The sequence below is a fragment of the Astyanax mexicanus genome, chromosome 16, assembly GCF_023375975.1.
Source record: "Astyanax mexicanus isolate ESR-SI-001 chromosome 16, AstMex3_surface, whole genome shotgun sequence".
Classification (NCBI taxonomy): domain Eukaryota; kingdom Metazoa; phylum Chordata; class Actinopteri; order Characiformes; family Acestrorhamphidae; genus Astyanax; species Astyanax mexicanus.
Genome location: NC_064423.1, coordinates 31,385,890 through 31,403,340, shown reverse-complemented (window position 1 = coordinate 31,403,340; position 17,451 = coordinate 31,385,890). Strand labels below are relative to the sequence as shown.

At 40.2% G+C, this 17,451-nt stretch overlaps 1 protein-coding gene across 1 annotated transcript in view; it reads right to left on the bottom strand.

The window, feature by feature from the left end:
• Positions 1 to 3,893, bottom strand: part of acyp2 (acylphosphatase 2, muscle type) — an 86,511-nt gene extending 82,618 nt beyond the window's left edge. The window contains exon 1 of the mRNA XM_022669961.2: positions 3,766 to 3,893. Within this exon, the coding sequence (XP_022525682.1) occupies positions 3,766 to 3,825 (60 nt within the window). The 5' untranslated portion in view covers positions 3,826 to 3,893. The remainder of the gene's footprint in view (positions 1 to 3,765) is intronic.
• Between the last annotated feature and the right edge of the window lie 13,558 nt (positions 3,894 to 17,451).

Below are 17,451 nucleotides of genomic sequence, written 5' to 3'. Positions count from 1 at the left end.
AGTTTTGATGCCCTCATTGAGAATCTACAATGTAAATAGTCATGAAAGTAAAGAAAATGCATTAAATGAGAAGGTGTGTCCAAACTTTTGGCCTGTACTGTATATATAAGGTATATATATATAGTTACGGTATCATGCTTAGACCTAGGGGTCCCTGTGCTACTCTATCCTACTTGACCCAGCCCCTGAGGAGCTTGTTAGTCAGTAGTTAATGAGCTCAATTAGTTGTTCCCTGGGACCTAGGTGTCCTGGTCAGTAACTCTACGTAATGCTAGAGACTGGGTTAAGAGAGAATAATGTGCAAGTTGCTTTATATGTAAATGTCTTCAAGGTTGGGATGAAATGAATGGATTTTAAATAGGACATTTAAGCGAGTTGAATACCAACATAATGGAAACGTTTAAAGTTACATTAATTATTTAATGCGCACCATTTGAAAATCAACGCAATACACCTGCAATTAATGATTGCACTTCAAATTGCATATTAACATCTTTATAGGCTATGAGCATTACTGACATCCCTTATAATGAATGTATCCAACTGGATTCAAGTCTGGGGACACATCTCCTACCAGAGAGGTGGAGAATAAAAACATACATAATAAACAGCACCCCCCTCCAAACACACACAGGCCTGGGATAGCATCCATGATTGTCCCGAGCCTCGAGGCAAGGACACAGCATTGTGTGAGTGTGTGCTCTGCACCACTACCCTCAACCAAAAGCACAATGTACCACACCACAGACAGACACACCTAGCTCACAAGTTCCTGCCAGGTGAGCTGGGTTCAGCGCAAGGTAACCTCAGTCCAAGCTATACTCAGCACAACTGCTCTGGGTTCAACTCAAGACTGTGGGATATTAAACCAGTTCACTGACTCATCAATCCAACTGAACCAATCATTGAGGAGAATACAGAGCCATAAAAAAACAAAGACTTTTAGTGGTTAAACCAGTTCACTCCCCCACGGCCAGACAACAATAGCCGCGCTGCTAATCCCACCATTCTAAAGCAGTTAATTGCCCAAAGGACCAAAGCCAATTAGGCAACGTGACAGGGACCTAATGATGAGGCTCACGCTGGGTGGATTAGTGGAGACAGAAGCAGTTCAATAAAGCCCAACGCTGATGAAGATCCCTGGGATTTATGCGATTGTTGGGACTGAGAAGATTCTGCTCAAGTTCCTGTCTGCAGCAGCAGAGGTAAATAAGGGGTTAAACTTTCCATAATTAGGACCCTGATTTTTTCCAGTTTATTTTTTTTCTGATATACGTTTTATTATTTTAGATAATTTTAGATGTTTTCGTTTTTTTTTTCAATCTTTTAAGGAAATATGCCTGATTACTAAATGTTTATACACTTGTCGAACATAAATGCACATCTATAAATCCATATATACACATACATTAATAGTTTAATTTAGTAGTTTCTCTACAAGAGGGCAAAAGTGGCACTCACAGGATTGGTGTGCACCATTTGAAAATGAGTGAAATACACCTGCCATGCTCGCAGCCCCAAAATGAATGAATAAAAGAACAATGCAATAGCCTACGATCGTTTTTCTTGTTACAAATATAAATTTTTTTAAAAATATAATTACGAATAATCAATAATAGCTCGAGCAACTATGGTCAGTAGCTAAAATAAGTCACGGATCTTTCTAAAAACAGAATCCATGTGTTCAAAAGAGTCTGACCAGGATTACTCTCATGCTAATGGTGTAAAGGGATGTAAGAATTATCGAAGTTTCAGTTGAAAGTTGAAGTTGTGAGGGTATTTAACATTACTCATTCCACATGTTTGTGGACGTGGTATGTCAGCGCATAATGCCTTGATCTTAAATATTTCACTGGAGGGCCGGCGTGTGTGCATGAGTGTGTGTGTGTGTGTGTGTGTGTGTGTGTGTGTGCGTGTGAGAATCTGTTAATCTGTTCCTGTGTGTGTGTGTGTGTGTGTGTGTACGTATTAATCCGTTTTCAGTCTGTGAGTGCGCACAAGCGCGTCTGGTTGTTTGTGTGTTCATGACCTGAATGGCTGATGACAAATATTTAATCAGCAGCACGGCTCTGTGTGTGGCAACAACAGCTTTGTGCCTGGGGCGAGAGAGAGGGAGAGAGAGAGAGAGAGAGAGAGAGAGAGAGAGAGAGAGAGAAAGAGAGAAAGAGAGAGGGACAGAGAGAAAGAGAGAGAAAGAGAGAGAGAGAGCAGGACAGAGAGAGAGAAAAGTGAGGTAAACAGAGTTAATGGGGATCAATTCTGTGAAAATGGCCGGAATAAGCCCATATCCTGAAAACTCTACTAAGTGTGTGTGTATGTGTGGTTGTGTGTGTGTATGTGTGGTTGTGTGTGTGTGTATTTGTGTGGCCAGCCAGCAGCTGTTAATCTGGAGCATAATCAACATCATGTCTGCCAGGATTCTGCGTCACTGTCGCACTTTCCTGTGTGTGTTTGTATGATGATTTGCTGGAGAAAGTGAGGATAAACAGTGTGTGTGTGTGTGTGTGTGTGTGTGTGTGTGTTTCTGCATCAGTGTCAGGTAAGGGCAGACTTCAAGGCACATCACTGCACAGCCACAGCCAGGACAGGGTCTACACAGCAGGGGAGCGTGATGTAGCAGGGGTGCTTTAATGCATTAATGTGAGATACTGTTATTAATAAGCTGACAACTGACTGACCCATGCTATAGGCTCCTTCATAGCAGTGTCTGTGTTACTGTTCTGGTTAAGGGAATATGGTAGCACATTCTGAATGGGTCTGAAAGGCCACGCTGTTCGGAGGGATCAGTGTTCCGGGTTATGTAATTGAGCTAGCATTAGCACAGTGGAAGCAGGGCCAGACTAGGACAGTTGTTCAGGCAGGCCAGGGACAATGCTAGGACTCAGGACTCACACATACAGCTACATGATCATCTATATTAATAGAACAGATAACTTGAATTATAAATTGTATTTATCTGAATGCTTAAAGTAATAAAAATAGCCTACTTCTGATTAATTATCATTAATTAATAAATGTTCCAGATTTTGTTTTCTAAACACACACTTAATGGTGGTATTGATACTATGTTCTCTACATATTTGTACATATATTTGTACATATAAGTACCTAATGCTAAATTGCAGAATTAGTGCATTTAAAAAAATAATAATATAATTGAAAAGTTATTTATTTCAGTACCGTTAATTCAGTTCAAAATGTGAAACGATATGTGATACATTATATAGATGTATTACACACAGAATGATCTATTTTAAGCATTTATTTATTTTATTGTTGATGATTATGGTTTACAGCTAATGAAAACCCCAAAATCAGTGTCTCAGAAATTATAATATTATACAAGTCCAATTAGCACTTTTGGCAGTGTGGGCAGTGTGCCAAGTCCTGCTGAAAAATGAAATCCACATCTCTATGAAAGTTGTCAGCAGAGGGAAGCATGAACTGCTGTAAGATTTTTCAGGAAAACACTGCACTGACTTTAGATTTGAAATAACGTAAACAGACAAGGATTGAAAGGTTTCCGCTAGTGGGTTCAGTGTATGCACATTTTGGTGAAGTCAAGACTGTTATGAAACAGTTTGGTTGATTTGAAATTATCCTATTTTATACCCTGTTTTGGTTCTGCTGGATTTTTTTTTAAGTAAGGAGTAGGTAAAATTAAGTAAAATACAGCTGAACACCTTTAGTTATTTAATTTAGTAACCTAGTAACTCATTAACCAATCAGCAGTTCCATCTGTCTTTAAAAGATCATTAATTTCACCTGTTTTCCTGCAGCTGATTTACGTTTCTCCTCCATCCTCCACATCGCCACTACGATCATCCCGTCCAGTTGTCCGGGGATTGGCTCCGCCTCTGCGTTCTACACCCAGAGTTCAGATGCAATGAGACCTGGGAAGAGGACAGAGTGGACTTTTACCTCAAATCAAAGATTAAATATTGTTTCTCATCAAAATGTAAAGAATTTTATTTCATAGAAGCCACTTAAAAAAAAAAAAAAAAAAAGATCTCAAACAACCTGTTCTCAAGCACCGGTCCTCCCTAAAGCACATTTACAAGTTACATTTTTTAGTTTTTAGAAGCTCCTCCCACTTTCAGAACTGATTAATGGAAGGCTGTCTGTCTATAAGCCAGAAAATTCTCCTGAAACAAATTATTGTACTGCATTGGTGTATGTAGTGAGTTTTACAAACAGATAGCAGTGGGTACATTTCAGATTTTGGCCAGAGTGTCTCTTTCATAACAACTTCTTATTGCATTAATATCTTGTCAGTGTGCACATGCCATCAACTGGTACAGGGCTGCTATGACAGTACAGTACAAACATATTATTCATGCTGCTTGAAGCATTCTCAAGCATTCTAAACATGCAAGAATATATTTTGAGATCAACACATATATTTGATTGCATTTTTATGGATTAAGTCTTCTGTGCTGTGTGCTTTGAAGATTAATCTGCATCAACACTTTGTGCACCTGCCAGTACACTACAGTGGCAGCTTCGGGGACTCCTAGTGGCAAACACTGAAACTGCCATGGCCTTTAATGGTCAGGCTGCACTCTGTGCACTCTGCAATCTGTGCACCAAAGCAGAAACAGCAGGCACATATAGAGCAGCCAAAGTTTGCTCTGTTTAACACATATATGCAGAATTACACATCCTTCCAAAATGTATGTGTAGAAAACACTTTATGAAAACAAGTTCATATCATGTTTGCTCATATAAAATGTAAAATCAGCTTTATATGAGAGTACTAATTATGATGTCTTGTAAAGTTCAGTTGAATTTAAGCAGTAAGATTGGGTTTAAGTTTAAAATGTGTCTAAAGGTCTAAAGGTTGAAAATTGAACAGTTTAGTGTTTGGTTAAATTATTTTGGTACATACTGCAGGTAAAGCCATGCCAGCCACAAGCCATTATTTACTTGTACGAAAATAAATCTACTATATATTTGCTGCCTTTACCATTTTTACACTGCATTTTACCCCACCCCCGACGTATCCCTCAGTATGAGAGCATTGTGGGACACTGTACACTGTGAAGCGCAGTGTTTACTGGGTCACTGTGTTAAAGTGTTGTTGTCAGTGGTCCTGTCAGAATGTGACCGGTATGGAGATTGACAGGCCGTGTTGGGTGCTAATGGTGACAGGCCGCACAGTGTGAGGCACTCATACATGTGTGTGTATGTGTTTGTTTACAAGAAAGCAGATTAATGTCAGTCACAGCTTACCAATCAAAACAAATTACCCACACCTTGGCACAGGATCAAATGAGTCAACAGGGGAAAAGGGGATTCTCAGGGCTGGACTGGGCACTGGGATTAACGTCTAATGAGCCACAGAGACTGTCACTGTCCACAGTATATTAATATGTAAATATGCCCTATATGCATTATATACACATATGACATAAGACATATTATAGATGTACATAACACTATTTGAGAGCTGTTGTCCATTAGAAAAGACCATTAACCAGCCAGTGAACAATTTTATAAACTGTATTTTATCAAACAGTAACTAGGCCCTGTCCACTGCACTGGTAAAACAGTTGTAAGCCACTGAGGCAAAGTAACAGCAAATTTTTACTAATTTAATGTCATTTAAAACATTTTTAATCATGTTTTTTTTTATATTTATGGGTTTTAAAATAAAAAGGTCAATATGAAATATAAAATGTAACACACAGGTTTCCAATGCAATGGAAATAAAAAAAACACTATTAAATATTTTAATTAATTGGATTTATTTTCCATATACATTTTATAATAGAATATTAGAGTCTTCTTTTCTGAGCATTACAGACAGAAAACAGCTTTCTTACATTTTTTTCCATCACTAGAGATAATTCAGGTCTGAAAGGGTAAACATATCTTAAATATGACATGTATATTTATTCAACTTTTCCAGGGAAATTAATTTGCCAAAATCTCTTAAGTAAAATCAATTGATCATATTTTACAGTGTAGCACTGTGTAAACATATGAAACGATAAGTAATCTTATTATATATGTAAATAAAATGTAAATTTTTTATCACATAGATATGAATTAACGAACTAAATTAAAGAGCATTATAAGTGATTGTCAAACAAGATATATGAAATTTACTGCAAGTACCTATATGTAACATATATGTAATATATGTCATTTATGTATTATACATAACAAAAATAAAAAAAAACAAACCAACAAATGGAAAATGAAAGCTGTGTAGCTATTGTAAAAAGCAGATTTACACACACACACACGCACACGCAGCTCTTAATAATGAAATATTTATAGTCACTCACTTGAATAGAGACAAAGATTGTGTGTGTGCCTGTCGAACAGAGGCTGAAAAGAGTGTGCGTGTGTGTGTGTGTGTAAATACACAGCACAGTGTGTAAATTTAGTCTATATGTCCGTCTCAAGGCGCTGAAGTGTCAGTCACTCACTGCAGCCTGCACTGCTTCAGGTGCAGGAGCGCAGATGGGAGGCGGTAATGTTGCATTGTGGGAAAATGCCTTGCATATAGCTGGACCCTGCCCTTCCTCCCCAGCTGCCAGAGAGTGGTACGCTCCCCCCCGAGGCCAGGCGCTCCGCTGCGGATCCCACCTAAAGGTGGACGGGTCATATCGTGTTTATGTTCAACACAAAAGCCCCTCTTGAGATGTTCCCAAACATGCCATGGAAGCACAAGCTTAGCGGAGTGATGATGTGACAGAGCTTCAGCTCCAGCTCCAGCCGCGTCCGCCCTGTCCAGCAGCCGCTGCTGACCATATTCCAGCTGACACTGGGGCACTGAGCCTCACAGACAACTGACCACTGCGGGCATTAAGAAATTTAATACATCACTTTAATGCTTTACAGATATTTCACTCCTATTTTACGATGGATAGCAAATCAATGGAATCAATTTGAGAATTACAAATGATTCAGTTAACTAGATTTAAAAATTTAATAAAGGGTTTTTGAGTGGTCTAACAGGCTGCCACTATGATCAGGAGATCGTTGGTTCGAATCCTGTTCATGTAGCTTGCAATCGTCTAACGGAGCCCTGAGAGAGCACAATTGTTCTCTCTGGATGGGTAGATGGCTCTCTCTCCCCACATCACTAAAGAGTGATGTCCGCTGCACAAGGCGTCTGTGAGCTGATGTATCAGAACCGAGTCGCTGCGCTTTTCTCCGAGCGCTCTGTGATGCTACTCTGCAATGCTGCATCAGCAGCAGTTTAAAAAGAGACGGAGTCTGACTTCACATGTATCGAAGGAGGCATGTGCTAGTCTTCACCCTCCTGGTGTTGGGACATCACTAGCGATAGGGGAAGTCCTATTGAGTGGGTTGGGTAACTGGCCGTGTAAATTGGGGAGAAAATGGGACAAAATTAGAAATAAAATTATTTTTAAAAAATGCAATGAACACACACTTAGGAGAAAGCATTTAAAATGTGTCCAAACGTCAGTTCAATTTGATTCAATTAAATTATGTTATTGTGGCACTATGGTAACCCTTTATTTTGGGTGGTCCTTTGTAAATGTGTAATTACTTAACAGAGTATCGGTGACACAGTAATAGCATATCAGCGTAGCAGCATTAAGGACACATCTGAATACATTGAGGTAAATATCTTGAAGATATACTAGTTATGCATTATTAATATAAAGTAAATGTACTGTTAATTTGTAACATGAAGTAGACTATAATTCAATCAAATTAACCTTGCCTTACTCAAACCTAACTCTAACCTTAACCTCAGTACAGAACTGAACTTTAACTCTAATCCTAATCTCAATCTTAACCTCAACACAAAGTCTAATCCTAACCATCACCAATCATATCAGCACCCTGGTCCTTGTCCTAACTTTAGCCTCAATCCAAAACCTAGTTATAAACTTAAACTAAATTCAATACCTAATCTTGTCTGGCTTAACCTATGTGCCATTTGTTTAGAACAGAGACTGTTGAGATGTATTGTATTAGACCAGTCAGCTGATCAGTGATATTTCAGGGTAATATCTACAGATAATAATTTGGACAATATAAAGACAAATAAAGTCTACAATAAAAGTCTCTTATTGATCTACTCTGAATGTTCAGATGCTACCATATTGCTGATATGTTGTTTACTGTTGTCAAGTTACTGAGAGTTATTGTTTACTGCATTTAAAAAGAACCACTCAAAATAAAGTGTCACTGGCCCTTGAGCATGATACTCCCACCACCATGCTTAACTGTTGGTACAGCATTATTGGAAATGCACTGCCCCACCTTCATGATTCAAAATTGTTAAGGCCCAATTACAGCACAGTACTATTAATGTGTTGGGGTCATTGACTATTTGGAACACTACATTGTGCCCAAGATTTAAATGTCTGGCTTGCTGTTGAATTTTGAGGTAGTTGTCTTTCTTAATTATTTCATTCACTTTGTGCAAAGCACCAGCTCCTGTGTTGGCAAAATAGCTCCAGAGAACGATACTACTACCACCACCATGCTTAACAGTTGATATAATCTATAATGGAATAATTGTATGATTATCATTATTAGATTTTTAACACTTGAAAATTAAATGCGGTAATTTTATTTATTAGTAGTCAATAAATACAAACTTGGCCTCTGTGTGTGTGTGTGTGTGTGTGTGTAGGTGAGTGTGAGTGTGTGTGTGTGTGTGCATATGTGAATGCGTGCGCCACATGAGTATGTTAATACCCCCAATGTACAGAGGACGTATTAACACTGTGGAACATAATTAAACTAAAGCCGTTCTATTGTCTGTGTGTGTGTGTGTGTGTGTGTGTGTGTGCTCTACTTTGGGCATAACTATGTGGGTATTAGTGCATGAGGTGTGACCATGTTTTTTTCTGCCACTAATTACCATCATGCATAGGGAGCTAATCCTAATGTATGGAAACACACACACACATACATACACACACACAAGCTGAAAAGCTGCTTTAACTGCAATCATTAGTATTTACAGGTTTTATGGGGGTCGGAGGTCGGAGGGTGGTTGGCGGGGGGTGTTTGCGGGGGGGGGTTGGAGGAGTTGCCTTGGCTGGTTGTTGCTGATAGACGCCAACATTGACCCTCACAGTGACACTCATACTTAAGACAATCTCCTGAGAAGGCAGCAGTATAAGTGTGAGCACTGTCCTGCTTAAACAGCACATGGGAGCGTGCATTCAGAAAAAGGTGTCCAGCTGCATCACCAAACCTATTTGCAGTAATTGCATGAGAAAATTACGCCTGACATGTTGCTTTATATGGGGTACACTGCTTCTGTATCTGTAGCTCAATAAATACTGCCCAAATAATCTAAAATATCAATAAAAAACATTTTCAGACAACCTAGACAATCAAATGTGCGCTGGGTGTTAATCTACACAGATTTCTCTCCTGAAAACTGTTTATTCAGGTGAGTAAAGTGCTTCCATTTATTTACAGTAAGCTTTGATTTCCAGATTTCCACTAAGGCTGGAGCATTAGCATTAGCAGCTAAATGTTAAGGCCCCTAACTGCCTCCCGACAGCGCTACACTAAGGAACCCTGAGTGTTCTGGTAAACCAGAGGATATTAGCTAGCGGTTCATCCAACATAACTTGTTTTAACACAGTAAATGCACAGGCTACGTTCCGATAATACTCACCTCTGAACAGCCAAATGGCTAGCATGGTTAGCGGGTAATGCTAATGCTGCTCCAGCAGTGCTAGCTGGGGTTAGTAGCAGACTATAGGCCAATAGTACTCATCTCTGAACGGCCAAAAACTAGCGCTTAAAGGCTAGCGCTAATAATGCTCCAGCACTGCTAGCCAGGGTTAAAAAAGGCTACAGGCTGATAATACACACTCAGCGGGTAATGATAATACTGCTGGAGAACTTTAACGCTGTACTTCAGCGGAGTGGCTTTACTACTGACCGGTAAAATTCATACATAAGATTCACCAGATTAAAAGGCGCACTGACGATTTTTGGAAACGTTTTTTAAGTGCGCCTTACAGTGCGAAAAATACAGTATACTGTATACACATAAAAAATATATAAGCTTTATGTATGAGCATCATATGCCTGTCATCCATTTGCCAGTGCTGCACTACACTAAACTGTGTGTGTAAGTGTGTGTGTATGTGTGCGTGTATGTGTGTGTTTGATTTGTGTATCTAGGCCTCAAGCCTGTGGAATTATCCGTCCCTAATGCTACATTACTGTAACTCCTCTTCACTCACTCACACACACACACACAAACACACACACACACACACACACAAAATACTCACATTCACACACACTCACTCACAACACTGGCACGCCACACCCACCCACACTCACACGCAGGTCAGCAGCAGGTCAGCGCGCATAAACAGAACCACACAGGGGTCATGTGGAGTTCAGTGTGCATAGACTCAGCTCCACACAGGTCATCCCGAGTTCAGCGCACGCAGCCGCTGAATGGAGGTGTAACGTGTGAAGCAGGGCAGTGGTATTGGTGCCTGTGGGCTAAATGCGTGTGTTTTCTCCAGGATTCTGGGTCAGCCGCTTGCGGCCAGGCGCTAGGTGCAGAATTTCAGAGGGGGGGCCTAAATTGTGAACGAATGGGGGTGGGTGGTGTGGTAAGGTTGGCTGATTTAATTTATTCATAAGTCATTAGGGGTTACCATATATAACGTCGAGCCATGAATCATTCAGTGTAACAGCAGCCTAAGCTACTGTAGCGTTATTTGGATTGGACTGGTTATACAGTAAATTGTCCAAATATTTGTGGACACCCTTTTTAATGAATGCATTTAGCTGTGTGCTGAATAGTTTGAACTTATTACTGACACAGATGTGCGAAAAAAAAAATACTATACAGGTTATGATCTAGTTTTCTGTAAAGAGGTATTGCCAATAGAATAGAACTTTCTGGAGGGTATATGTAATATAAATGACCTTTGGACATTATAACTGATGTTAGGCATTCAGTATATGTGCTAGAGGGGTGTAAAGCCCCTCAGCATTGAGTTGTGGAGCATTATAACCATGTTTTCTAGAATACTTTTGGGATACATAGGGAAATTAGGGATGATGTGGGTGAATCAAATCCTCACTGCAATGCTCACTCCAAAATCTAGCACAAAGTCTTCCCTGGACAGCAGGATAAACTCCTTTGTTCCTCAAAAGAAACAATAAACAAGCAGGTGTCCCAATACTTTTGTCCATAAGGTGTAGCTTGGGTTGTCAGAACAATTTGTGCCGAGCAGCTAAACATGAGCAGCCACTGAGCAGCTTTGGCTGAAATTCAATCAGCAACCTCTCACCTCCTCTACCATCATCATCACTTAATCCTACAACCTGAACAGAGGGAGGAGGAGAGAGGTGGGGAGAGAGGGAGAGAGGGGGAGAGAGAGAGAGAGAGCTTTTGGTTATGGACCTTAAACTAAAGCAACAACATGTAAAATTCACCAAGTTCCTGGCTTTTTGGCTTCCAGACTGCACTTTGGTCATTAATAATGCAAGATAAACTTCTTCAAAGTGGAGGGTTGAACCTCTATGTCCAACTCTTTTAGGATGTGGGTACACAATAACAACAATAACAACAACAACAAAATGGCTCAGGTCCTTCTGGAGCTATAGTGAAGAACGTCACTCACAGTTTTATTTTGTACACTGACAAGCCAAATATCCTGAGGCAAGAACTAGTATTAATGACCGTGATTTGAACTCCAGAACCTTCCAGGACATCTACTAAAACCAATCCTTGGCAGACTTGGTGAACTTTGGATCACTGGGATCACTGTCTGGTTAAAAGGTCAGATGATGCCCAAGCTTTAGTTTCCTTACAGAATATTGAATGCTCCAGAATCATTTCCTAATAAGAATAATATTTACAGCTCTGGAAAAAAATAAGTGACCACTTTCACCAAATTAAAAACATCTAGAATATAATCCAGAGAAAGATGGATGATCACAAGCTATCAATCCAAGCTGAACTGCTTGGATTTTTGCACCAAGAGTAAAGGCATAAAGTTATCCAAAAGCAGTGTGTAAGACTGGTGGAGGAGAACATGCCAAGATGCATGAAAACTGTAATTAAAAACCAGGGTTATTCCACCTAATACTGATTTCTGAACTCTTAAAACTTGAAACTTTGCATAATTTGATGTCTGAAAGCTCTGCATTTTTTTTTGTTATTTCAGCCATTTCTCATTTTCCACAAATAAATGCTCTAAATTACAATATTTTTATTTGGAATTTGGAAGAAATGTTATCTGTAGTTTATAGAATAAAACAACAATGTCCATTTTACTCAAACATCAGAGAATCTGATTCAGAAACTGATGTGGTCTCTAATTTTTTTCCAGAGCTGTATTTATTTTTACTTTTATTGTTAATGTTTTAGGTAGATAAATGCCAGATGTAAATGATCACACCCCTTACTGTAGAAGCCTCTCTAAGGCTACTTCTGGGTAGTGCACCTCTTGGTGAGAAATCGCTGACTGCTACACACATATCTACAACACTCTTAAAGACATGTTGACCAGTTAAAAGACTCAGGATGTGACAATGTTCAGATTTGAGTATGGAGACACACTGCCCTCACTGCTGGTGTGATGATCTGGAGAGTCCTCGCATACGACAGCTATCCACCCCTATTATTGATCTGAGGGGCACTAACAGCTCAGAGATTTGTGCGGGTCTCTATCAGACTAGGCCAACATTTTCTTGGTTTGTCTTGTCACTACATGTATCGTCAATAAAGAATGTATGAGACCAACTTTAGCAACATATCAGTGTGTAGGATCTACAGACCCAGCTGCAACATCTGTGGGGAAATGCGCCTCAGGAGGCCAAACAGAATCAGTATATCTCCATGCCCAACTGTATATTACCTTGTATCCAGGCTAGAGGCTGCTCTAATAAACATACCGTATTTTACAAACGATATTTGCACCGTTTAAAAGGTGCACTATCAATTAATCTTTTTTTCTGGACTATTTCCTTACATAATGCACACAGGATTATAAGGCACATTAGTAAGTGACACTAGTAAGGAACAGGCGTGTCGCCATGTTTCCCTTCTAATTTAGCAGTTCTCACTGAACAAAACTAATTCTTAAAAAAAAAAAAAAAAGACAAGTCAAATGAGCACTGGATTTTAAGCTACACAGATTTCCCTACTGAAAACTGTTTATTTGGTTAAGTAAAGTGCTTTTGTTTATTTACAGTAAGCTTAGATTTCCAGTAGTTTAGCACGGTTAGCAACAGCGCTAGCTGCGGTTGGCAGTGCTAAGCGCTAGTAAATGGCGCCAGACACCCGCTGCTACACTGAGGAACCCTGAATGTTCCAGTAAGCCAGGCTGCTATCAGGTAGCGGTTCTTTCCATGTAGCTTGTTTTAACATGGTAAAGACGCAGACTACAGTTTAATATACTCACCTCTGAAATGGCAAAAGAGCTACCAATGCAGTTAGCGGCTAATGCTAATGCTGCTTCAGCCTCCGTACTTCAGTGGACTGCCTTTACTGCTCCTTACAACCTGACTGGAAAAATTTATACATAAGGCGCACTGAATTATAGGGCACAATGTGGATTTTGGGGAAAATTAAAGGATTTTAAGCATGCCATAAAGTGCAAAAAATATGGTAACCGTTTGCTCTTATATTGTAATTCCTTATAGCAATGAGGTAGAACATAATTTAATCATTTCATTTGATTCACATGTTTATTTGTTGAGTGTAATTTGGACTGTATGTGAAAGTCAGAATGCTTTTTTAAAATACTGAAAAAAAAAAAAACAATTACACTAAACTCTCATTTTCCCGTAAATATGCATGTTGTTTTACTATTTCTGCTCCAGAACAAGAACAGATTAAGCCACTGAAAGCTCATGGGCTGACCTTCATGCTGAGGATGAACAAACTGTATGTAAACATCTGACCGCAACTGTATATATGGAAACATAAGGGGGTTACTATACACTGGTCAGTGGAAATGGGTGGATCACTGATCCGGTCACTAATCCGGTGAGTCAGTATCCTGTGACCGGACGAGAACAGCGGCGCTCAGGTGAGGAGCTGTCCAGTATTGGCCAGCAAGCAGCTTTAGGTAATCGGCCTGAGCTTCAGGACAGATAAGCTTAGATTTGCACGGAGGGGGAAGCACTTTTGTTTCCAAACGCCACATTGACATGTTTATCCAACTCAAGCGATAATCCATACGCACCGATGCAGAGGTACTGGCCTATCCTCGGCTCTAGGACTGAGAGCTTACTCACATGATTTGCTTAATGTGTACACACACACACACACACACACACAGAAAGCCTAATCACCCATAAACGCATGAATACTTTCGAAGAAGAGCAGGGGGGAGGGTTGGGGCGGTTGCGCTCTAAATCTGAAGTATGGACCCGACAGCATTTAATCAAGCATTTACTGGAAACAAAAGACTTGGAAAAAAAAAAACAATAAAGGATGTTTATGCGGTGCAGCAACAGTTACACTGGATCATTGTCCACTGTTTTTTAGCGACGGATTAGCGAGACGCTCGAATGTGGCAGCTCCACTGCACTGTATGCTTCCTATGAAATATCCTTTCCTGACAACTCTGACCAAACAATAACCATCAGAGTGACGGTAATGAGACTTGAAAACAGGGCTTTCCAGATAAACAAGATAATAGGCCATTGCTCTAAGAAAGTGGGGGTCAAAAACTCCAGACATACCAATAAAAAGAGTTCTTACAATGATGCCATAAGGGAACCACAGTTTTCTAAAGAACCTTTCAATGTGCAAATGTGTGCATATGTGTGCAAACGCACAAACAGTTAATCTATTGCTTGTATACAAGTACAGCCAATAGAAGAGGACCTTCATTCATATTGGAACATATTTCACCATGCCTAATGCCAGGTGTTCGCTAGGGGATATAATGCTCCTAATTATTGAGCTGTGGAACCATGTTCTCTGGAACGGTGGTGCACGATCAAATTCCCTCTGGATGAGTTGGAGAGTTGGGGAGAAGGTTATGGAGGTGGTGATCATCCAACATCCTGACCTCACCACTGCTGCTCTTGTTGCTGAAAGCAATCAAACCCTCACAGCAATGCTTCAAAATCTAGTAGAAATCCCTTCCTTGGAAGGTAAAGACAGTTATTCCAACAAAAGTAAGAGATATGATTTTTTTTAATAGCCATGATTTTAAACAGAACAATGCATAAGCAGCTGTCCCAAACTTGTTAGTTAAGTTAGGCCCAGAGCTCAGAGGAAAGAAACGTGGAAAGGCATGGAATTTTTTCAATGGGAAGAAGTCTAATCTGAGTCTGTTGATTGAATCTGTGTAAATCTGCTTATTGTTTTCTTGGCTGTTGCTTTACAGCTGCAGAATGGGCTCCATTAGATTCATTCTAAAGCTCAACAGGGAAGCAGGCAGCATGCAGAGCATAATTAGACTTAATGCATGCCAGCGCAGAGCCACCATTCACGCAGACACACACACACACACACACACACACACACGCACGCACGGGAGGGTTCATGCTCATTTCATACAATCGTCATGCAGCAAATTCCCATGTTGGCCCAGTTTGTTACACTGTATATTGTACTGTACATGTCTGCACTGTAAAAACAGAACTTGAACATGCAACGTTACTATAAATTAAGTTCATGTGACCTTTACATTAAGAGCAAGGACAAAAAGGCAATGAGAAGAAAAAAAATGGATGGAAAATGGATGGAAAAATGGAAGTGGTGGGATGATGAGGTAACAAAGCTCATAAATATTTGGGATAACGGCTCTAATTAAACTAAATTATAAGGAATAATTAACAACCAGTGTAAGAGTAAGTGTAAAAAATATATATAACTCTGCCACTGGAGGATGTAGTTACTTACAAAGTGAAGTTTAAAGAAACCAAAGATGTAAACCAAAAAGGTAAACCAGATGTAAACCCAAAAAATGGGCATGACCAAACAATACAGACTTTTCTTCATTCTCAATGAATTTGGTGCCCAGCATTGAATTTGGTGAAAACATTGAATTGGGGCCAATTTTACCTGGTGTGTGAAAGAGAGATAGAGATAGAGAATGAAAGGCAGATGTATGCAAAAGAAGAATGAAAGAGAAAAGAAAAGAGTAAGGGAATGACAATGAGAAGAGGAGCTAGAGACAGAGAAATAGAGAAGATACACATAAAGGAAAAGAAGAGAGACAGAAGGGGAAATAAAAAGAGATAGAACACTGAGAAAGTGATACAAAGATGAAGGAAAGATGGAGTGAGAGACTAAAGGAACAGAGAAAATAAGTGAGGGAATAAGTGAAAGAAAAGAAAACCGAGAGAGAGAGAGAGAGAGAGAGAGAGCGAGATAGAAAGAGAGAAAGATTGTACCCATTAACCTAAAGTGCCAAATGGAGGATACAAAACATGGGCTGGCATGTTATGTCAATGTAGTGTATACACACACACACACACACACACACACACACACACACACACACACACACACACATATATATGTATATATATGATTACTTAAGAACACATTCATTGCCGATGGGAAGCACACACATGCATACAGCACACACACTCATGTACATCTGTGCATACCCCCACCACACACACACACACATTATTACACAAGTAGGCCTTACACAGTCATTACTAATGTAAAGCACACAAGTATGCATACATTCACACACACACATATATGCGCACATACATACACACACACACACACACAGAGGCATGCACACATACACTCGGTCACGTGCGGCTGCAGTGTGGGTGGGGGCGGGGGTGGAGGTGTAGGAGCTGCAGGCGAGGCGTTTGACCTCCTTTTGCATGGCTGCACCCAGCTGTACAAACTCTACAGACGCTGGAACATAGAGGAACTGAGAGCCATGTCCCAGAGCACCCCCCCCCCCCCCCCCAACACACACACACACACACCTCCCCAATACAGACGCACACTCCCATACACACTCCCACACACATCACAGCAGAGCAGACAGCGAGGAGGCGACTCCCCGTGTTTGTTTCTAAATAGAGCGTGTTTATCAAGAGGTCCCTAAGTAAACAGCATAAATAAACAGTATGTGAAACGTGGGGAGGGAGGGATGGAGGGAGGGATGGAGGAAGAGAGCGAGGGATGAACAGATGAATGCACTCATCAGCTCATGTTCCAGCCCGCGATCGCCCAGCCACACAACCATCACAGCCGAGCCTCTGTCTCTGCGCATCAGGCACACGCGCACCGAGGCCTGCTTTAAACACGCCAGCCCATAATTACAGCCATAATAAGCGCTGCCATAAACATCACCAACACACACACAAGCAGATTCACCGAAAGCTCAGACCACTGTGACCTTTAAACTATGTTTAACTGCATTTTCTTTCTCAGAATTAGACTGCGTTCAAATTATCAAGCTAGAATCAGCTTACCTAAATCAGATTTGTCTGTGCGGTGTAAACACATCAAATAATTTCAATTTG